The sequence below is a fragment of the Trichomycterus rosablanca genome, chromosome 9 (assembly GCF_030014385.1).
Source record: "Trichomycterus rosablanca isolate fTriRos1 chromosome 9, fTriRos1.hap1, whole genome shotgun sequence".
Classification (NCBI taxonomy): Eukaryota; Metazoa; Chordata; class Actinopteri; order Siluriformes; family Trichomycteridae; genus Trichomycterus; species Trichomycterus rosablanca.
Window position 1 is genome coordinate 30,591,722 of NC_085996.1, and position 24,222 is coordinate 30,615,943.

A 24,222-nucleotide genomic window follows, 5' to 3' on the forward strand; every position below is an offset into this window, starting at 1 on the left:
TTAAGCAAAGTTTAACTTTATGCAAATTACTAATAGGAACTGAGCATTGAGCAGAGCGGTATGCTCATTATATCCACCACCATAAATCAGTATGCTCCATTTTTGGTTCCTAGATAATAGGTCCTACTAGAGATGGAAGAGAAACTCATTATTGTTGCAGTGACAGACTTCTGCAAATACACAGCAGCAATCACAAAGAAACAAATGCAGTTTTATTGTCATGTTGGCTACACAGACGGTGATGGACTACACAAAGATGAAATTTAGGAACAGTGATTTCCCTCCATGGTTTTTATTTTTAGCGGAAACACATCTGACTTGTGGTTTAAACTGGGTGGAAAGGAATCTAATTTGTGATAAAAATCTATTGTCTGTAGACACTAGGCAGTAAAGCTCAGTGATAGTTCAGTGGTTAAGGTACTTGACTAGTAATCAGAAAGTTGCTGGTTTAAGCCCCACCACCGCCAAGTTGCCACTGTTGTGCCCCTGGGCAAGGTTCTTATCCCTCAATTGCTCAAATTGTTATGAATGATAATTGTATGTTGCTTTGGATAAAAGCATCTACTAATTCAGGTGTGGGCAATAAAATTTTCCAAGGGGCCACATAAGAAACTGTTACTGTTGTGGAGGGCCGGACCAATAGGGTGAATTTCATTCTGCTCAATAATAAGATTTCTTTTTATTGCCTAAATTTTACAGTTCTGATAAGCTGTTACTGTTAAGAGTAGATGTTACAATCTGAAAATGAAAAGCAGTAAAATGAGTAAAAACATCAACATTATTTCACTATTTAATCAACTTCCTTGAAAACAAAAGTGAACAAAATGTGCATTAACTTTACACAAAGTGATATTGCTATTTTGATATCACAAAGCTGATCTTAACTGCTCCAGTCCTGGATGTGCAAAACGTAATAAAAAATCCATGTTGCTTTGTTTAGTTAGCGAAGCTTCAGATGTGACGCTCTGCATCGTACAAGTTCTTGTATTTCTCTGTGTTTAGTACCGTAACGGTGATATAAACCCTAGATTTAAATTGTGATCCTTACTGACTTTTGAAGTTCATGTCTTGTTAAAAACTCTATCGTCTCTGTCAGTCTCGCTCAGTTCTGTTCGCCGACACATTACGGTGAAGCTGGATACACTCGTCTCACACACACATAAATCCAAACTTGCGGAAATGTAAAGAAATAGCTCTCCCATCAAAATAAAAAAACAATCCTGTTATATGGCATGTGTGATGTACATTTATTTATGTCTGATTTTTAATTGCCACTGACTTCATGCGGGCTGGCCGTGGGCCGTACAATGCCCAGGTCTGTACTAAATGCTGAAAATGTAAAGTATGCTGTACTGTCGTATTATTTCTTTATTTATTATTTTTAATGATAATGACGCTTCCGGTGTCAACACAAGGTGATGAGCGATCAGCAATTCATTTACATTTACATTTGCAGCATTTATCTAAACTGACTTACAACTGAACACACTTTTTTTATTTATTTTTTTAAATGCATTTTCTCCCCATTTTCCCCCCATTTTCCATTTGCATCTGAGGAGAGCACATCACTGTACACGCCTCTTTCGACACGTGCACAGTAGCGGTGGGCGATATGGCCTTTAAATAATATCACGATATTTTGGGATATTTTTGCGATAACAATATTTACTCGCAATATATAAGAACACTTTTTTAAAAAGTTTATTTTAAAAACACCTTTGTTTTGCAGACACTCAGGAAATCTAAGGTACAAATGTTACTAAATGTACATTACATTAAGCATCACTCCCAGTAGGGCTGGGCGATATGGCTAAAAAACTCATATCTCCATATGATTTTGAGAAGTGGTGATATACGATATGATATCATGTAAACTTAAAGTACAATGGCAGGCCACTGCTCTTATTTTACTGTTTATTTTATTGTTTATAAGTTCTCATAAAAACACAAAACATTGTAGTTCTGATCAATTCTGACTCATTACAGTGTTTATATTTTGTATTATTATAAGGCTGTATTTATATTAATGTTGACATTTATATTAGACAAACCAGCAGAATCTCACGATCACATTTCTGCTCCGTTTTACTTCAAATAAATGGGCATGAAAAAATCCCGAAAACGTTTAATATGTGATCATGTGATCATTTCATAATGAAAGCGTGTCTGTCAATTATACAACAACCAATGAAGCGAGAGCTAAATTCGAAGTTCTGATTGGTTCATACATCTGAGTCTCTGAATCGGAGTTGTCTGAAGAGAGTCGTTTCTGACTCATTGACTCAGTGATTCAGTTTCCATGCTCATATGTGAAGGAAAGCGTTCCGCTCAGCGCTTTTGTGTTTTTAACGTCTTCAAATGGTAACCTGTGTGGTAACCTGTGTATTCTGTTCGTTCACTGACACAGTTTTTGTTCTTACATCATTCTCGGACTCACGCAGTGACTGACACTCCTGATACTCACGCGGGTGCTTTTGCTTTAGGTGCTGAAATAAATGTGATGTTGCCACTGTTTGTCGTTACAGTATTTTTGTACGTTTTGCAAATTACAGTCGTTTGTTTGGAGTCTGACCTTCTGTATCCGAAAACCTTCCACACTAGTGATGTAGTTCGGCTTTTAGGGACTAGTTCGTCCTCAGTGCTAACTCCGGTACTACTCTCAGCATTGGTCGCCATTATTTCACTGTTACGCGCTTGAGAGTGAGTGATGCACGTTTGCTAACAATATCGCGATATGGCAAAAATCATTTCGAGTTTACAACTATACCGGTGTTATCGTGAACGATAATATATCGCCCACCCCTAGTGCACAACCCTCCTCTTCTCACCCATGCATTCTGCACAGGTGTCTCTTACGCTAATCAGGGTCCTTACACAGCGTATGAAGACACACCCACCCACTACATAGTCCGGCCCCCACCCTGCAGATGCGATGGCCAATTAGTATCTGCTGCAGGCACTGCCAATTATGCCCGCTAGATGGCGCCCAGCCGACTGGAGGCAACACCGAATATCCCGCTGCGCCACCTGGGCGCCTGAATACACTTTTTGAGGGTTAAGGACCTCGCTTAGGGGCCCAAACAGTGGCAACTTAGTGGTGGTGGGGCTTGAACCAGCAACCTTTTGATTACTAGTCCAATTCCTTAACCGGTGTGCTACCACTGGACAATTCAGGTGACAAGAGCTGAATAATCGCAGCCGGTCTGAACATAGAGAAATACTTATCACGACTTAGTAAGTAGTAACATTCAGTGGCAGATTTATGATCGTTGCACTTTAATAGAAATCTTTGCCATTTGGTGTTTCGTGTTTGTTTGATCTGTTAGTGTTTGATTTAGTTTTGGTGGATGTTAGGTTTGAATACGAGTGAGGTGGTTGTGGTGTTGGGAGGGGTGCAATTACAATGGTAAAGCCATTAATTGGCACATCTGTTCAGGACATTAGTGCCACTGCAGCAGTCCTTTGTGGGCACTCTGCTGGTTCTTTGACTTGAGTGTCATTAGTCTTTTACGAGTAGGCCTCGAGCCTTTGGGGACGAGCGAGAGAGGATGTTCAGTTGTACTTGTTTATGTAAATGCAGAAGCACCAGGGGGAATATAGCCATAACCCAACACTTGGCCTCATCTTTCTCTCTTTCATTACGGCCTCATATCGTGCAACAAAAGTGAAAGAGTGGTAGCGGAGGACAGGTTTAACCATGTGTAAAATCTTCATGCTTCTGCGCCAGAGTCTCTCGGCTCTGCCAAGTGCAGCGGCGTGGCGAGGTATGCCGGGACATGCCGGGACGTGCTGGTGCACTGACCCGGCAGCTGCACAGCCACCACGGGTCAGCTGAGTTCTTTCAAAAAAACAGAGAGGGAGAGAGAGATAGACGGGTGCCAGGGATCCTGTTCCAGAACAAGGTGGACGGGGAAGGCCTAAAGGTCGAAGAAATGGTCAAGAGAGATAGAGGGTCTTAAAATAGAACCCCTTAATCACAAGTACAGGCAGAAATAAATCATGGTGTCTCCAGATAATAGGCTTTCCTCCCAGACTCTTTAATGGTGTGTGTCTGCAGGCAGGTAAGGACTTGTTCTGGTTATAGCTTATATGTTCTGCCACACTACGTTTCTCCTGGTCTTTAGAAGGAAGGTGCTCGGTCTGCCTCTTTGTATTTGTCTGTCTGTGATGTGTTCAGCGTAGCCAAACTGAACGCTAATCTCTAATAACGAATTAGCCATGGGAAAGTCAGGCTAGGGTTTCCTGCTGTACAGACACATCCGGTTTCCCAACAGAGTGTAAAGGACTCTGTCTCCACTGCCTTCAAAACAGTCACACGCCCACAAACCGGACAGCCACGGCTTACCTAATTACTCAGCAATTTGCTCAACGCAAGTGGCTCTCAAGTCACAGTCCATCTGCCTGAAGTCCTGCTCGAGTACAGACAGAAGAATGAATGCCGCTCATGGGAGAGTGGACGCTCTGGGCTGATGGCTTGACCTCTTGCTCCACAGAATGATTAGTTTGCCTCTGTCCACCGACAAAAGCCCGACCGTCCCGGCCAGCTTTGCTGGATTTCCTTTCTTAGCCTTGTGAAATCCTATTATTCCAGAATCCTTAAGATTCAGGTGTTTATTCTCTCATTTCCAAGGTATTAGACCCTGACCAACAGCTGAAGTGAGGAGCCGGGACAAAAGCATGGGTGTTAATCCTGGGTGAACGTGCGAGCTCGATAGAGAAAGGTTTAAGTGCATGCTCACTGTCCCCTTCCTTCTCAACACACTCAAATCCTTAGAACTGTTGACCACAACATTGATGCACAGATCTGATACACTGGGTCTGTATTCAATTAGATTTTACATACAGTTCTAATATTTCTATCATATTTATTTAGTTAACACTCGGGTAACTGAGTTTGGAGAACTAACAACCTATTCTGTGGATGCAGAGGTGTATGGCCCTACTATATTATTTATATACACCGATCAGCCATAACATTAAAACCACCTCCTTGTTTCTACACTCACTGTCCATTTTATCAGCTCCACTTACCATATAGAAGCACTTTGCAGTTCTACAATTACTGACTGTAAACCATCTGTTTCTCTGCATGCTTTGTTAGCCCCTTTGTTAGCCCCTTAGTCACCATGTTCTTCAGTGGTCAGGACCCCCACAGGACCACTACAGAGCAGGTATTCTTTGGGTGGTGGATCATTCTCAGCACTGCAGTGACACTGACATGGTGGTGGTGTGTCAGTGTGTGTTGTGCTGGTATGAGTGGAGTTTTTAAACACCTCACTGTCACTGCTGGACTGAGAATAGTCCACCAACCAAAAATATATCCAGCCAACAGAACCCATGGGCAGCGTCCTGTGACCACTAATGAAGGTCTAGAAGATGACCAACTCAAACAGCAGCAATAGGTGAGCGATCGTCTCTGACTTTTAGTCTACAAGGTGCACAAACTAGGTAGGAGTGTCTAATAAAGTGGACAGTGAGTGTGTAACAATTAACTTGATATTTTTTCAATTCTAGGTGTTACATTTATTTGTTCGAAATATACACTGCAGTTTGACAAAAATTACCTCATTCTTACAATATAATTATTTTATTTTCTTCTTTAAACAACACATGTATTTCCCCCTCCCCAGCTCCTCCAAAATCCCAACAAGCCAAAGTGTTCACCAATACAACAATTGTCCAAAAAAAAAATATCTTGTCCCACAAGTAAAAAATTCTGGAAAAACAGTCCTTAACAATGCATTGCCAAAAATACAAAAAATACACAAAAAAAACCAGTTGGATCTCACCGGCGTATTCCACAAAGTGCTCCAAGCTCCAGGCTTTAAATCCTCTCCACTCTGCTTGTTCCTTGTGCCATGGTGGGGTCCCAAAATAACAGTTGGAGGCTTTTGGGCCTTTATCCCCAGAATAACCCAAAACACACCAAACTTTCCTTTGTCCCCCCTCTTTTTCCCGCCTTTTTCCCTCCTTATGTAGTCCTCCTCAGTAGCTCCGCCCCCAGCCTTCTTAAAGGAACAGTGATAATGGTTCACAAGAATTCATTATGGCCCTTTAGTTTTTTTGTTTTTTTCTTGCTTGACCAAATGGCAAAACTCCTATACTTTAAATGAATGCACACAGAAAAGTTTACCCTTGCAAGGAGTTGATTTGTTTTTAATCTTTTCCTAGTTTTAATGTGCTAAAATAGACCTTTTTATTTATTTATTTATTTTTTTTAAAACAACACTTTTTATGTGGCAATGTCACAGAACCCCCTCCCCCCATACTGGAGGAAAGAGCGGCTTAAGCCCCAAAATAAGGTTTTAGATTACCCACATTTACAGTGTCTTCCTTATCTGAGTTATCTTGCCATTTAACTTTATAATTAACAGGGCCAAGTATTTTCATCACCCTAGCCGGACCTATCCACTTAGGTGCTAGCTTTGATGAAAATTTGTCAGAGGCTTTGGACTGAGGGTGTGCCCTTACCCAGACCAGATCTCCCACAAGAAATTGCGCAGGTCTCCTATGGGCATTGTAATATCTGGCTTGTCTGTGTTTGGCCACTCCTACTCTCCGCCTTACCTCCTGTGCCATCTGATGTTGTCGTTCCACTAATGAATATTGGGGTTGTTGTGGATCTAGAACTGGAGCTTGATGAATAAGCCTCTTCAATGGGCCTTTCAATTGTCTTCCAAGGGCCAGTTCTGCCGGAGTCTGCCCGGTGGTTTCATGGCGGGAGCTGTTAATTGCAAACCGGAATTCCGACAACCACTTATCCCAATCCTCATGATGTTCTCCCACAAAGGCGGCTATCATGGTCTTCAGGGTTCGGTTGACTCGTTCTGTGAGATTAGTCTGGGGATGATAGCTAGTAGTCATCTTCTGTATGACTCCCCATTTCTTGCAGAGGTCTGTGAGGAGCTGACTGGTGAACTGAGCGCCTCGGTCGGAGACCAGGTATTTAGGAACCCCCCATCTGGTAAAGATCTCATCCCGTAGCAACTGGCAAAGGCGAGGGGTTTTACTGTCCCGGAGAGGGAATAACTCCACCCACTTGGTGTAGTAATCCACCACTACCAATAGGTAACTGTTTCCTCTCTTGCTCCTGGGAAATGGACCCATAAAGTCCAACCCCAGCATATATGCCGCTTCATCCACTTCAGTTGCCTGTAAAAACCCTGCAGGTTTCTGATTGTCATATTTGTACTGTTGACAAATCGTACACTGTTGGACATGTTGCCACACATCTTTCCGAACCGTAGGCCACCATGCAACCTCTAAAATCCGCAACAGTGTCTTGAGTCTGCCCAAGTGAGCCCCTAGGGGATTGTTGTGAAAGTAGTGCAGGAAAACATTGGTCAACTCCCTGGGCACTACCAGTTGATATTTCAACCCCACCCCTTTTATGGGTACAGTCCTATAAAGGACATCCTGGAGTACCTCCCATCCAATTCGACCCATCTGTCTGCTAGTTGAAACTTCCTTGGCTCGGATCTCTTTGACGTCCAGGTCTTGAGTTTGTGCCTGTGCTATCTCATCCAGAGTTGTTGGCAGGTCTAGGGTGCATAAGTTTGAATGAGAGGACACATAAGAGGCCATCACTTGAATTTGTTCCATCTCCACTGCACGAGACAGTGCATCTGGAACAATGTTCATGCATCCTTTTCGGTAATGTACCTCAAAGTCAAACTGCTGCAGCCTCAGGGTCCAGCGGGTCAGTCGGGAGCTAGTTTTGGGGCAATTAAATGCCCACGATAAAGCACTATGGTCCGTATAGACCTCAAATTTGCACCCTTCCAGGTAATGGTGCCATTTTTCCACAGCCCAAACTACAGCCAGGCACTCCTTTTCTGAGGTGGAGTAATTGTGTTCTGCTCCTCGCAGCACTCTGGAGGCATATGATATTACATTCTCGCCCTCTGAAGTTTGTTGTGTTAGAACCGCTCCTAACCCTACATCACTGGCATCAGTATGCACCTGAAATGGCAACTTTAAATCGGGCTGAGCCAGGACAGGAGGGGTTTTCAGAGCCTGTTTCAGCTGATCGCAACTCTTTTGGCATTCGTCAGTCCACTCCCACTTGACCCCTTTTCGCTTTAGGTTGTTTAAAGGAGCAGCAAGGTCTGCAAAGTGAGGTATGAATTTGTGATACCACCCCACAAGGCCCAAAAACCTTTGCAATGACTTGATATCTTTGGGGGTGGGATAGTTAGATACTGCTATGGTCTTTTCGGGGTCCAATTCCACCCCTTTTTCTGAGACGATGTGTCCCAGAAATTTGATCTGTTTCTTGAAAAAGCAGCATTTTCTCAGGTTCAAAGTTAGGTTCGCAGCATGCAGCTTAGCGAACACTGCATGGAGATCTTTTAAGTGTTGCTCATGACTGGTGGAGTACACAATGATGTCATCAATGTAGACAAAGCAAATGCAGCCTCGTAATTCTGCCAAAACCCTTTCCATCAAGCGTTGGAATGTTGCTGCTGCGTTTTTTAACCCAAAAGGCATGGCCTTGAATTGATAAAGTCCCATGGGTGTGATGACTGCAGTCTTGGCCTTGCTATCTGGGTCCATTGCCACCTGCCAATAACCAGACTGAAGATCCAATGTACTAAAACACACTGCCCTATGTAGTGACTCAAGGATATCATGAATTATTGGCATTGGGTATGCATCCTGAGGAGTCTTAGCGTTCAACCTTCTGTAATCAATACAGAAACGATAGGATCCATCAGGTTTTCTCACTAACACCACAGGAGAGGCCCAGGCAGACTGAGACGGCTCTATGACATCGTCTTCAAGCATCTGTTTTATCTGAGTCTCAATAATATTCCTTTTCAGTGGGGACACCCGATAAGCCTTTGAACGAACTGGAATTTGATCCTGTGTATGTATGTAATGCTGGATTATGGAGGTCCTTCCTATTTTTGGTGAACACACCTTAGGCCATTTTTGGAACAGTTCATGCATCTCTGGAGAATGGGTTCTCAGGAGAGCTTCATGTGCCTCAGATGTACCAGCTACATCAGAATAGAAGGGAAGTAAAGAAGGAGTCATAGCTACATACAAATTCACATTCTTCCTCTGTTCTTCTGATGGTGACCAGGTCAGGTTGCCTGGGGTGCGATTTAGAAAGGGAAAGAAGGTCCATCTTCCATGAATTTGCACCCCATAAAGACGCTCTCCTAAGTTGATTTGTACTCGGGTTTTAATTAAAAAATCTAGCCCCAAAATAAGTGGAAAAGCTAGGTTATCATCTGCCATGATGTAGGTGTCCAAACTCCATACAGCTCCATGCCATGTGTAAGCCAGTTGGGCTTTTCCTTCAGCCTTGTGTGCTTTTCCATCAGCTAAAACAAAGTTCAAGGGATCCCCAGTACTCAGTTTTTCTCCAACCTTGACTATCTTCTGCCACAGCCTCTTTTGCATCAGTGAGAAGGTGCAGCCTGTATCCAGTACAGCTTCTCCTTGGAGTCCCCGGGTTCCGATTGGAACCACCAACAGGGATGGAGTCTCTGCTCTCGCTAAAACCACATGTTGATTTCCCTTGTTTTCAAGACTGTAACTACAGGAGCTTTTGCTGGCTGGTTTCTTTTTGGCTTTTTCCTGGGAGGCTTGGCTGTTCACTCTGGCCCAGTAATCTTTTTTGGCCGCCCAGTCTCGCTCCACCATGGACCCAACTTTAACCAGTTGTTCCACAGAGTGTACTGTCCCCCTTAAGCTGCTAACTAGAGCTGGATTGCAATTATTCATTATACGTCTGACCAGTTCACTTTCATGCATTTCTGGCTTCCATTTCAGACACAATGCCCTATAGTCATAAACAAAGTCTCTTAGACATTGGTCCGGGGCCTGGACTCTTACCCGCAACTGTTCTTCCACTTCAGTCAGGTAGTCAGTGGGTAAAAAAGCTGTCAAAAAAGCATTCTTAAATTCAGTCCAAGTGTGAACTCTTGACTTTTCTGCCATCCACCAACTTCTAGCAGGACCTTTCAACACTGTTGACAAAGTGGCTATTAGTTCACCATCAGTCATGGGCCTTAGTGATAAAAAGTTCTCACAGTGCTCAACAAAATTGAGTACATCAGTAGTATCCCGTGATTCACCAAAAGTTGGGAATTCTAGGCGAACAGGAGGCTTAGCATAGAGAGAAGGGGTGCCAGCCACATTTCCAGCAGTTTGAGCCATGATATCACTAACATTTGAGGGAGGATATAAAAAGGAGGAATGACTGGTAGGGGTGCTGGTGCGTTTTATTTTGCTAAGTTCTTTTTTCCACTGGTCATCTCTACGCAACAAACATTCAACCACCCCCTGCTCCAATTGTTTTAGGGATCTTTTTAGGAACAGCTCAACATCAGCCAACTTCTGATCTACGTATTCTCTAAGACTTTGTTCTCGGTTCACAGCACTTTCCAGAGAAGCTCTAAAGTCTCCCTCTAAGGAGTCTACTTTATCTTGTAATCCCTTAATAGAGTCCCTAAAATCTTGTACCCCATTGCTATCCATAATACCTGGACCTGTGATATTTATTTCTCCTACATTATCAAAGTTTTCCTGTTCATTTAAATACATCTCACTTAAAAGGGAAGATATTTCAGACACAGGTTCTCTGAATGTTACAAAAGGTCTAGAACTGAATTCTAGAGGGGTTCTGGGGTTTTCAGCCTGGCCCTCCTCTGTCTGAGGATCCATACTGTCAGCCATTGTTTACCTGTTCCCCAATAAATATAATATGTAGCTTACTCTTAGTCTTAGTCTACTGCAATGTACATCCCCGTACGGGCCACCACTCTGTAACAATTAACTTGATATTTTTTCAATTCTAGGTGTTACATTTATTTGTTCGAAATATACACTGCAGTTTGACAAAAATTACCTCATTCTTACAATATAATTATTTTATTTTCTTCTTTAAACAACACATGTATTTCCCCCTCCCCAGCTCCTCCAAAATCCCAACAAGCCAAAGTGTTCACCAATACAACAATTGTCCAAAAAAAAAATATCTTGTCCCACAAGTAAAAAATTCTGGAAAAACAGTCCTTAACAATGCATTGCCAAAAATACAAAAAATACACAAAAAAAACCAGTTGGATCTCACCGGCGTATTCCACAAAGTGCTCCAAGCTCCAGGCTTTAAATCCTCTCCACTCTGCTTGTTCCTTGTGCCATGGTGGGGTCCCAAAATAACAGTTGGAGGCTTTTGGGCCTTTATCCCCAGAATAACCCAAAACACACCAAACTTTCCTTTGTCCCCCCTCTTTTTCCCGCCTTTTTCCCTCCTTATGTAGTCCTCCTCAGTAGCTCCGCCCCCAGCCTTCTTAAAGGAACAGTGATAATGGTTCACAAGAATTCATTATGGCCCTTTAGTTTTTTTGTTTTTTTCTTGCTTGACCAAATGGCAAAACTCCTATACTTTAAATGAATGCACACAGAAAAGTTTACCCTTGCAAGGAGTTGATTTGTTTTTAATCTTTTCCTAGTTTTAATGTGCTAAAATAGACCTTTTTATTTATTTATTTATTTTTTTTAAAACAACACTTTTTATGTGGCAATGTCACAAGTGGACACGGTATTTAAAAACTCCAGCAGCAGCCGAGTTTCAACCCGAGGAGTTCAGAATCTCGGTGCTGGTGTGCTAGCGGAATATCCCGCTGCGCCATTTCCGTGCCAATATTATATTATATTTATAATTGTGGAGCTGTCTCATATTTGTATAAGCTGCACAGGTCTGTTAAAGGTTTGTCATTTCTACTTATTGCCCCTGTCCATCTCAGTGTTAAATTAAATATAAACCTATATGCAGATCTCTGGTATCTGTATCTTTAAAAAAAATTTAAAGTCAGATAATAGGCTCCATAGTTTAATGTGATGATTGATAATTAAGAAATTAATGACTGTTTAAGGGTTCCTTGTTATGTAGGAGAACTTAAAAACTAAAAGTTTGGCATTTATTGTGGTTTAGTACTTTAAAACAAGTATGTATACTATTTGGACACCTTAGCGTTGGCTTGTTGGACATCCCATTTGAGAAACCAATGTGAAATCCATAAAATAAATATTTAAACAAGAAAATGCCCAAAAGTGCTCAGTTTCCTTACAAACACAGGAGGACAGCTCCAAAAAACCCTGACCAAATATTTTAAGACCAAAAGAATAACACATCCTGCCATGAAAATAACCCCAGTGTAACCATGGTGTTAAAAACCCAAACAAACAAAAACCAATGGTATTAAAATAGAGTGACCTCTGTGTGACCTTTTCAGCTATAATAACAGCCACTCTTCTGAGAAGGCTTTTCACAAGACTTTGAAGTATGTCGTGGGAATTTGTGCCCATTCAGTCAACAGAGCATTTGTACGGCTGAGCAATGATGTTGTTCAAGAAAGACTCAATTGATGTTCCAGTTCATTCCAAAGCTGGTCAGTGGCTCTGAGGTCAGGGCTCTGTGCAGGCCACTGTAATTTCTTTAAATCAAGCTTTTTCTTCATAAATAAACAAAGTAATAAATGCTTAATCATCTACCTGTAGTCAGAGATGGGGTCCGAGTCGCAAGTAAGTCGCACACACAGCGACTTCAGACTCGACTCTGACTTGTTTCAAATGACTCGTTACTCGCAAAAAATGACTTGAAGACAACAAAAGTCAGCAGCACGTGTTAACATTAGTTATGTATGACAATTATATATTTAAGCAATAGAACACGAGAGGGAGTGTGTTATCGCGAATAACATCACGGCTGTGATTTGGTCGCAGGCACGAACCGAAGGTGAGTGCCGTAGATCATCACAGCCGTGATGATATTCGCGATAACACACGACCTCGAGTGTTCTATTGCTTTTATACAACAGTTTTTACAAAATAAAGAAATAAAATAAATAAAAGAAGCCCTGAATTTCATATTAAATATGCTTTAATATTGACAATACCTTCCGCCAAAAAGTAGTTCCACAACGAATATAAAGTTTAACACTACAAAGCAGACATCCCAAGTTGCAAAAACTCATTTCAGGGAGGTAAGAACAAGAAGAAGAAGGCAAGAACCTCCGAAGGGAAAAAATAAATAAAAAAACCTCTCGCACACACCAAAGGCTATGGATGAATACAGAACTACTAGGAGCTGCTAACTGACTTAACTAACTGTTCGCGTTACAAACACATTAATGTTCCCTAAATAGTGCACTAGATTGTGTATCAGATCATGGATATATGTTCCCTACGTAGTGCACTAGATAGTGAATTAGACAATTGGTTATGTTCCCTACACAGTGCGCTAGATGATTGTATATCAGATAACGGATTTAAAACGCGACCGGGAAAAAAAGGCTCTGTCGCCTGCGTGCGCGTTTATGTGCATGAAGCTTGTCGTTAATGGCAACGCGTCAGCGGAGTAATACCATTGTGGTGTGAAAAGGCCGTGCTGTTGTCACGAATATCAGAACGTTTAGAACGCTTCTCAACCAATCAGATTGTAAGGTCGGAACTAACTGTTGTATATATATATACAGTATATGATCCAACATCATTCTGATCATGTCATTTCTGCTCTCTAATAACGCTCCAGCCGTTTTAACCCACAACGCACGCAATGGGTAAATGTTCCAGCCAGCTTCCGGTGTAGTGATGAAGCGTCGCTCCCTACTCCCTCTTTTGGATTCGATTCTCACTTAAAGTGGTGGAATACCCTACGTAGTGCACTTTACTGGAACAGCTGGTGTGAATGAAACGCTCCCACAGAATTGGCGCTAATGATTGAAAAAAATCGCTTTCTGAACCAATCAGACCTTCTGATTTAAATTTTTAGTAAGAAATACTGTTATTTGTATTTATTTAGTTTGCAGTGTCACACAGATGATGTGTCAGTGTAACACAGTTGAGTTCGTGTTTTACTTCACAACCGGGAAAAGTTTGGAGGTTTTTAATTATAAGCACATTTACAAACTAACAGATTATATTTCTAATGGGACAACACACGGTTATAAATTTAATAGCATCTGGAACAGCATAAGCTAAGGTAAGCATTGGTTATGATTTTTTTGCTGTGTTTTGGATTTTGGCCGCTGTGCCTGATTTATCGCATGCTTTTGTTTTGCAATGAAAACAAAACGTATCAGTTGAAGCTTTTAACCGGTACCTAGGAAAGTAAAGACACTAATTAAAACAGGAAAATACAGTCGCTAATCTGTTGTTGTTTTTATCTGAACTTACATATTATTTGTTTATTTCTACGCTACATTTCCAATATATGTTTTGTGTAGATTATATTGACTCGTGACTTGACTCGGACTCTAGTCTAAAGACTCGTGACCCGACTCGGATTCGTATTTTGTGTATTTTGTGAACATCTCTGCCTGTAGTTTCTGGTAATGCTGTTATGAAAACATTTCATAAGTGTTGGTGTTGATCACTCTTTTCCCTTCTCTTGTTTTTCTCTTCAGTGTCTCTGTGCTGATCTTCAACACCACCTCTCACTGTTTCATCTTGGTCAAACAGTTCCGCCCAGGTAAAAACATCATTCTAAATATGACACAGCTTACAGAAGCTCATTAAGTGATAAATATTTGGATGTACATGTTTTGGATGTAGCTAAATGTCTTTCACTCATATATAAAGCATCATTTTGACATGTTTATTTTTAAAGCAAATCTGTACTTGATCATGTCTTCATTTTGGCTACAAAGGGGAGATTCTTGTAATCACTCAAGCACACACCCACTTTTTAAACAGGCAGAATCAGCAAAAAATCATGTCAGGACTGGGGGCTGAGGTCGGCCACACCTACTGCATTAATCGGGGAGCTGATACTTGCAGTTATTCCTGCATGTGTCCAAAGAGCGATTATCTGCTCCTCAAACTTTCCTACCCTGAATGGGTTCATAAATGTTTTAAGCTGGACAGCAGTGGGCATGCTCATTCTGGAAATAGAAATTTGATTCAGATATTGTGGCACAGTTTGGCTGCATTTTGGGTTCGTAAATGCAGGTTTTGTGAAAGCACTATCAATAAATCATGTCTCTCTCTCTTTCTCTTTTAAATTATTTTATATTTTAAACTTGATCAGTTCCCAAAACATAATGGATATATTTTTAAAAACTGAAAAGCATAATAATTGCATTAATTATAAAGATTAAAGAGATTTAATACAATATAACAATACATTATAACAATAAAGATTTAGGAGAATTAACAAATTTTCTTTTTATTGCATTTTACAAAGCGTCCCAACATTTATGAAAATACGCTTTGTACATTACAGCTCATACAGAGTTCATACTACAGCACAAGCTGTGCTCTCTGCCCTGTTTGTCAGCCCTCTGAAAACAATAGCTCTTGTAATGGAATATTTTTCAAGGTGCGAGTGCTTATGCGAGTGCAGGGTTTGTGCTGTAGTGCGTGAGGCTGTGGCCCTGCGCTCTGCCGCTACACTATTGTTCCTCGCGCGCTAGCCAGGGATGGCGCCCGGCTTCTCAGAATGAAAGGAAGGTCTCGCATTGAAACGACTTGCCTTGAACAATGCTAGGAGAGAAGCCTGAGCTTTTGTGTGAAGTAATCGTGTTGGAACAAAGCCTCTCGAGTCTGATGCCTCTTAAGCTTGGCCCACACTTACATCTGTACGTTTGCTGCTGTGTGATGCTCAGATGGTTCCACACGACGTTTAATGAGATCTCAGTGGATTATATGAAATGAGAGTTTTGTCCCCCTCCAAAACATGATTTATAACATCACAGCATTATTTTGCAGTACTGTCAGATCAGAATACAGGTACACCTGGTACATGCTGATTTAAATAGAGTGTACTGGGCTGTTCACCAGTTACTGTGTGTGTGTGTCCACTTGACATTTACCATAATTCCTGTTTTTTGCTTTTTCTTTCTTTCTTTCTTTCTTTCTTTCTTTCTTTCTTTCTTTCTTTCTTTCTTTCTTTCTTTCTTTCTTTCTTTCTTTTTTTCTTTTTTCTTTCTTTATCTTTTGCTCTTTCTTTTTTTTCTTTCTTTCTTTCTTTCTTTCTTTCTTTCTTTCTTTCTTTCTTTCTTTTTTTTTCTTTTTTTCTTTTTTCTTTCTTTTTTCTTTGCTTTTTTCTTTTTTCTTTTTTCTTTCTTTATCTTTTGCTCTTTCTTTTTTTTCTTTCTGTCTTACTTTTTTCTTTCTTTTTTCTTTTTTGCTCTTTTTAGCTTTTTTCTTTTTCTTTTTTCATTTTTCTTTCATTTTTTTTTCTTTTTGCTTTCTTTCTTTTTCGTTTTTTCTTTCTTTCTTTTTTTCTTTCCTTTTTCTGTCTTTTTTCTTTCTTTGTTTTTCTTCTTTTCTTCCTTTCTTTTTTGCTCTTTCTTTCTTTTTTCTTTCTTTTTTTCTTTCTTTTTGCTTTCTTTATTTTTCTTTTTTTCTTTTTTCTTTCTTTCTTTTTTTCTTTCCTTTTTCTGTCTTTTTTCTTTCTTTGTTTTTCTTTTTTTCTTCCTTTCTTTTTTGCTCTTTCTTTCTTTTTTCTTTCTTTTTTTCTTTCTTTTTTTTCTTTCTTTTTTCTTTCTTTTTTCTTTCTTTTTTCTTTCTTTCTTTTTTCTTTCTTTTTTTTTCTTTCTTTTTTTTCTTCACGTGAAGGGAATAACAATCACATTAATGATTGTTTATAATGACCTGTAAAAGCCTTTGGTTGCAAAAAATTTATTTAACTCTTACATTATCCTAACCTTTTATATAACAATAAATTAAATAAAAAATAATAATTTATTAAGGTCACTTTGAAATGGAAAGTTGTAATAAGCCAAGGAAACTGGACCTGTGCTGTAGCCCTGAGAAATTTTTCATCCTATGCAAGAGAAGAAAAAAAGTATTTTTTTTAAAAAAGGAAATAAAAATCTTTAACATTTCACTGCAGGACAGGTTGTATTAACTTACTCCTGCTAGACCTGCATAAATAGATTATAATACTGAACACTACATGCTTATATGAGAGTAACATTATGTTCCGCTTGCTCTGCAGCTGTGTACATGAATGAATGGGAGAGAATGAAACATGCACATCCTGAGCCAGAGGGAGAGCACAGAGGTGAGTGCTGTGCCCAGACTGCCCCACAAGAGGGTCAGGAGGAAAAAGAGGATAGCAACTGTCCTCACCAGCCTCCGGCCTCAGCGGGAGTAACGTACGAACTGTGCGCTGGCCTTGTGGACAAACCCAACCTTTCCCTGGAGGAGATCGCTTGCCAGGAAGTTCTGGAGGAGTGTGGTTATGAGGTTCCTGTAAGCAAGCTCAGGAGGATCACATCATACAGGTGTGTACATACAGTCAGTACATGTCTATAGACATGAACAAATGCTTCATAAATAAATACACAACACTAGTTTAGTCTAACCTAGTATTACTTTGCTGTGACACATGAACACGTCTGGAGAGTCACCTGAGGGGATTTCTTACCTACTAACAAAATGGTATTCTCTATGTTTACTCTTTGCCCCATTTTTAAATATTAGGGACATAAAAACTAAATTACACAGTAATAAAAAGTGACCAGAGAACACACAGGCTGCAGGTCTAGTCAGGGGTGGATAAGTATATTTTTTATTTATTTATTTATTCAAATGTATTATATAGCTAGGTTAGTAAAGGCTCTAATGTGCCTAATGTTGCCCAAAAATAATTTAAAAACATTTAGATCAACAAAAATTAAGTAGTTATTTGGCTTTATAAATATATAGTCAACTAAAAACGTTATATCCAAAACTTAGCATTCAGTGGCTAGATTGCATCCTCAGTTGTGTTTCTGTTTTGATAGACTGATTCCAAAAATATGGTAAAGGTATATACACCGATCAGCCATAACATTAAAACCACCTCCTTGTTTCTCCACTCACTGTCCATTTTATCAGCTCCACTTACCATCTAAAAGCACTTTGTTCTGCAATTACTGACTGTAGTCCATCTATTTCTCTACATACTTTTTAGCCTGCTTTCACCCTGTTCTTCAATGATCAGGACCCCCACAGAGCAGGTATTATTTAGGTGGTGGATCATTCTCAGCACTGCAGTGACACTGACGTGGTGGTGGTGGTGTGTTAGTGTGTGTTGTGCTGGTATGAGTGGATCAGACACAGCAGCGCTGCTGGAGTTTTTAAATACCGTGTCCACTCACTGTCCACTCTATTAGTCACTCCTGCCTAGTTGGTTTACCTTGTAGATGTAAAGTCAGAGACGATCGCTCATCTATTGCTGCTGTTTGAGTTGGTCATCTTCTAGACCTTCATCAGTGGTCACAGGACAATGCCCATGTGGCGCTGTTGGCTGGATATTTTTGGTTGGTGGACTATTCTCAGTCCAGTAGTGACAGTGAGGTGTTTAAAAACTCCTCATACCAGCACAACACACACTAACACACCACCACCATGTCAGTGTCACTGCTGTGCTGAGAATGACCCACCACCCAAATAATACCTGCTCTGTAGTGGTCCTGGAAGAGTCCTGACCATTGAAGAACAGCATGAAAGGGGGCTAACAACGCATGCAGAGTAACAGATGGACAACAGTCAGTAATTGCAGAACTACAAAGTGCTCCTATATGGTAAGTAAAGCTGATAAACTGGACAACGTATGTAGAAACAAGGAGGTGGTTGTAATTTTATGGCTGATCAGTGTACATCAAACATTGTCAACACACTACACCACAGAAAAGTCTGTTACACTAGCAATCCTATGGCAATTCAATTAGCAATTGCTTAGTCAATGTCCAAGATGTTGGTCTAAAGCAGATAAAAACACAACTCGGGTAACTGAGTTTGGAAAACTCACAACCAGTGCTGTGGACGCAGAGGAGGGTGTGTCAAACCATGGACGAGTATTTTCTTATTTGAGACAGAGCCTCGCATAATTGCTGGATGTTCTAGGTTCACATTCAACCATTAAGTTTGTCTGTGCTGTGTATTGTAGCTTCTATGTATTCTATCATTCAAGTCATGAATGTAATTTAATGACTGCTGTGAAATGTGGCACTTTTCTTTAAAATCTGTGAATGAACGAGGTCCGTTAAATTAAACACATTTTCCCGTTTAGTAGGGCCCTAATTCTAAGTAAGGATGTTCAGCTCCTGAGCAGAAACATCAAAGTCAACTGTTGTTACACAGCCTAATGTTTGTAAGCGTTTATAATTAGCAGTGTGGCGGAATTAAGTGTTCCTACAGTCTTTCCAGACACGCACCCATGCACTCACCCAGCCTAGATCAGGTCGAAACGCTACCTGTAATAACTGAAATCCCGTATACTCTTTTTTTATTTTTATCTAATGTGTTCACGCATTTGACAGGAAGCGTTTAGCATCAAACAACAAAACAGATGCCTCTGGTTCAATAATGTTCAAAGAAGATTACTCGCTGTACTTAATGTTCTCCTCTTAGTAATCCTGCAGCATTAGCACTTCACAGAACTAGCATGTGATGGTGTATGGGTTGAAGTGTAGGGTTAAACACCCCTCTCTAACAATGTCTAGCACAGACTGTGTTTTTATCAGCCTTGCATTAGGAGACAGCCATAAACCCTCGGTGTCTAGCATCTGCGTGTGTCTGTGCGTGTGAGCGAGCGTACGCACCTGCTTATTGCCGCTGATGATTACCCTAACCCACCCAGGTCTAATCCAGTGTGTCATTACACCGAGTCACAAACACTCCCTTAGACCAACATGCTATCAAACACACGATCTGGTGAACACACACGCACAAACATTCATATAGGGCTCAACACCTGCTGTCTGTGCCATCAAAGCACCTGCACGCCTGATGTTACACCTGCCATGTGGATTTAGGGACAGTTATAGGTTACAGCCCAATATTAGGTCGTATCTCTGTGGCGCGGAGCAGGTATCAGAATGCCAGGATGAACGTGACCTGTTCTGATAGGACGCACTGGTATAGACGATGTAATCATGCACCTGTACCAATTCAGCTGTAAATACTTTGTTACGCAAAATTGGGATTTTTACAAAATTGCTGGAAATTAGAATCAAAGCATCAGTTAAGTGAGTTAAATTCATGGGAAAATGTGCTTTATTTCACAGACCTCTTTTTTTTTTTTTTTATTAGATATAAGAAATCAAAGATTAAACAGTAAGTAGTTCTTGTTTAGTAGTTCTACAATTACTGACTGTAGTCCATCTCTTTCTTTGCATGCTTTGTTAGCCCCCTTTCATGCTGTTCTTCAATGGTCAGGACCCCCACAGGACCACCACAGAGCAGGTATTATTTAGGTGGTGAATCATTCTCAGCACTGCAGTGACACTGACATGGTGGTGGTGTGTTAGTGTGTGTTTTGCTGGTATGAGTGGATAAGACACAGAAATGCTGATGGAGTTTTTAAACACCTCACTCTCACTGCTGGACTGAGAATAGTCCACCAACCAAAAATATCCAGCCAACAGCGCCCCGTGGGCAGCGTCCTGTGACCACTGATGAAGGTCTAGAAGATGACCAACTCAAACAGCAGCAATAGATGAGCGATCGTCTCTGACTTTACATCTACAAGGTGGACCAACTAGGTAGGAGTGTGTAATAGAGTGGACAGTGAGTGGACACGGTATTTAAAAACTCCAGCAGTGCTGCTGTGTCTGATCCACTCGTACCAGCACAACACACACTAACACACCACCACCATGTCAGTGTCACTGCAGTGCTGAGAATGATCCACCACCTAAATAACACCTGCTCTGTGGTGGTCCTGGGAGAGTCCTGACCATTGAAGAACAGGGCGAAAGCAGGCTAAAAAGTATGTAGATAAATAGATGGACTACAGTCAGTAATTGTAGAACTACAAAGTGCTTCTATATGGTAAGTGGAGCTGATAAAATGGACAGTGAGTGTAGAAACAAGGAGGTGGTTTTAATGTTATGGCTGATCAGTGTACATATATGCATTTTTTCCTCAATTTTCATAGCAGTAAATTCACAATATTTTCTAAAATATCATTTAACAATTATACACATATTGCAGACCAGTTGAATTTCAATAATAAACAACAAAACCTAAATTCTTAAGGAATTTAAGAATTCGATTTGGAATTCACGATGAAAGTCCTACAGAAAACGTTATGACTGGCACTCATCAAAGGACCAGAGACTAAAATGCTGAAGCACATATTAAAATGCATGAGGTCAAATACATTGAGGACACTAGAACAGTTAAAATAATGTTTTCTTTACACTTATGCATACATGCAATGTTTTGTTATAGCCGAAATATTAAGTAAATACGTGGCGCAGCTTTGCAGTCAGGATTGCTTGTAGAAACGCTCTATCCAAATAGCGTCATAAATCCAGGCTCTCCCACCCTCTAGTTCACACTTTGTGAAGTTAACGATGTGTGGATCTACACTGTGCTCTCTCCAGGGTGCAAGGGTGTAAGAACATTAGGGACTGTGTCATTTTCACGGCAAAGGCCTAGGCTGTATTTATAGCATGCTATATATTACCTATGCAGAGAGGTTACACAAATTACTATGCTTCTCCTACACTCCTACACGCATTCTTTCAAGTTAACGCTTACTTGTGCCCATTTTCATTGTATAATACAGTTAAAGGACAAATTCAATGATTAATTCTCAGATTCAGTTAAATAGATCAATTAAAAAACTTGGTTTATGAAAGTAAATACAAGAGACACACAAACCAAATGGTATTGTTTGCTTACAGTTCATCATAAAGTCCTTCCCACACAATTTAACCCTCCACCATCACCTGACTGTCCAGTTAGAATAAACATGCCTAAGAAATGAACACACTCAAATACAATCTATTTGCACCATGACATGTTAATCATGTGTATAATTGCAGGCTGATATTTAAACATTGTATGAATAATGCCTAAAACCTGTACAGTTATCTTGATACAAATGCACATCATTACAATGGTTGGTTATGGATGCAATAATAATAATAATAATAACAACAATAATAATAATAATAGCCCAAATTTAAATAAAATCATTGTACAGGAAAATAGCTGCTAATAAAGTAACAAAAGTTCTATTTACACAGTGTATTAAAACATACACCGATCAGCCATAACATTAAAACCACCTCCTTGTTTCTACACTCACTGTCCATTTTATCAGCTCCACTTACCATATAGAAGCACTTTGTAGTTCTACAATTACTGACTGTAGTCCATCTGTTTCTCTGCATGCGTTGTTAGCCCCCTTTCATGCTGTTCTTCAATGGTCAGGACTCTCCCAGGACCACTACAGAGTAGGTATTACTTGGGTGGTGGGTCATTCTCAGCACTGCAGTGACACTGACATGGTGGTGGTGTGTTAGTGTGTGTTGTGCTGGTGTGAGTGGATAAGACACAGCAGCACTGATGGAAGCATCCTGTGACCACTGATGAAGGTCTTGAAGATGACCAACTCAAACACCAGCAATAGATGAGCGATCATCTCTGACTTTACATCTACAAGGTGGACCAACTAGGTAGGAGTGTCTAATAGAGTGGACAGTGAGTGGACAAAGTATTTAAAAACTCCAGCAGCGCTGCTCTGTCTGATCCACTCATACCAGCACAACAAACACTAACACACCACCACCATGTCAGTGTCACTACAGGGCTGAGAATGATCCACCACCTAAATAATATCTACTCTGTAGTGGTCCTGAGGAACAGGGTGAAAGCAGGCTAAAAAAAATATGTAGAGAAACAGATGGACTACAGTCAGTAATTGTAGAACTACAAAGTGCTTTTATATGCTAAGTGGAGCTGATAAAATGGACAGTGAGTGTAGAAACAAGGAGGTGGTTTTAATGTTATGGCTGATCGGTGTACAGTATATTGGTGTCATCACAATACTTTACTGGAGTCTCACTATTTTAGGTCTTAATGGCACCACAGGTTCACCAGGCTCGGTCATGGTTCATTAACCTGTGCTCGTGTGGCCAGAGTTCAAAGTTCAGCATTCATTTCCTCTTATTTTGCATAAACATTAGCTAAAATGGTAGGGGTGTGAATTAACACGCTGTTTTATCAGCAGGGCAGTTACATGTCAATCTTACCCTGGAAAAATAAAGCTGTGAGGACAAGAAAAACATTTAAAGCACCACAAAAGTCCATATTTAACTTTTAGTTCTTAATTTAACCCTCATTTTTATGTTGGTGGTTTCAAACAACGGGGAGCCACTCAGCTGTGTGAGCCAGAGCAAAAAATCATCAGCTTAACACTCTGCTAAAGTTTGTTGCTGATTAAAAGATGGTTGTTTATATCAGAGGGGGATTAAATAATAGTTAAAGAATATTGATTGTGGTGTGATGTTAGAAGAATTGCTTCCAAAAAAGACACAATGTGAGTGAAAAACACAAGTAACAAAAGACTTTTTATAAATCTGCACACCCTACTTACCTCAACAGTCAATGTTCAGGTGTACCTTGACATTTTGGACACTTATTCTATTGACAGAAATCGACAGATCCCTTCGTTGAGAAATCTGTACTCTTAAACTCAACGTTTCCCTTAAACTCAACTTGTTCAGTTTGTTTTAAAAAATTTTTTTTTTTTTTTTTATTTACTTTCAAATTAACAATAAACAGCTGCTTTATTCAGTGCTTGGTTTCAGCGGTGCAGTAAAACGTCATCAAAGTGCAAATATGAGATGAAACTGCATTTGTGTGGAATAACAGTCAGATTCACTTTGAAAGCTCCACATGTATCTGTGTTTAGTTGGATTTTTCTCCTGTTTCACTTTTAAACTTGTGTTACAGCTCAGGGTTCTGAGAAATTGTAAGAATCAGCTTTTTATTTCAGTGTTTTTATTTTATTATATTTGCATTATTTTCAGTGTTTAAGTGCCAAAAACAACCCCATTATTTTACATAAGCCTAAAATATCAACGTCCCATTAAAAAAGGTCAGCACAGTGGTCCATTTCCAGAATCTCAATAGAAGTGAAAATCTCATGTAGGAGGAACAAAGTCCTAATTAAGCTTTTTGTTAATGATTTTATACAACTTTCCTAAACACTACATATATTATTATTCTACATTTTTTTTATTTGATTTGGAAAATAAAATTACATTAATCATAATCATTTTATTTAATTTGTTTTACGTGTGTTTTACGAGGCAAAATGTTAAGTGATTAAACAAAACAGTTTGATGTCACATCTGTGGTTTGTTTGTTTGCTACGAAGTAAAAAATTCGGGTGAACATCCTCCAAGTGTGGCGATTGTATTATTTTTGCCAGGGGTTGTAAGATTAAGTCCAGACCATGAGTCTGCTGAGATT

The 24,222-nt window shown here is 40.1% G+C and overlaps 1 protein-coding gene across 2 annotated transcripts in view; it reads left to right on the forward strand.

Annotated features, from left to right (window-relative positions):
- The window catches only part of nudt14 (nudix (nucleoside diphosphate linked moiety X)-type motif 14), a 59,108-nt gene that overhangs the window by 30,930 nt on the left and 3,956 nt on the right, over positions 1–24,222 (forward strand). For both annotated transcript variants that reach the window (XM_063001356.1, XM_063001355.1), the window contains exons 3-4: positions 14,424–14,488; positions 16,961–17,249. In XM_063001356.1, coding sequence (XP_062857426.1) covers positions 14,424–14,488; positions 16,961–17,249 — 354 coding nt within the window. The remainder of the gene's footprint in view (positions 1–14,423; positions 14,489–16,960; positions 17,250–24,222) is intronic.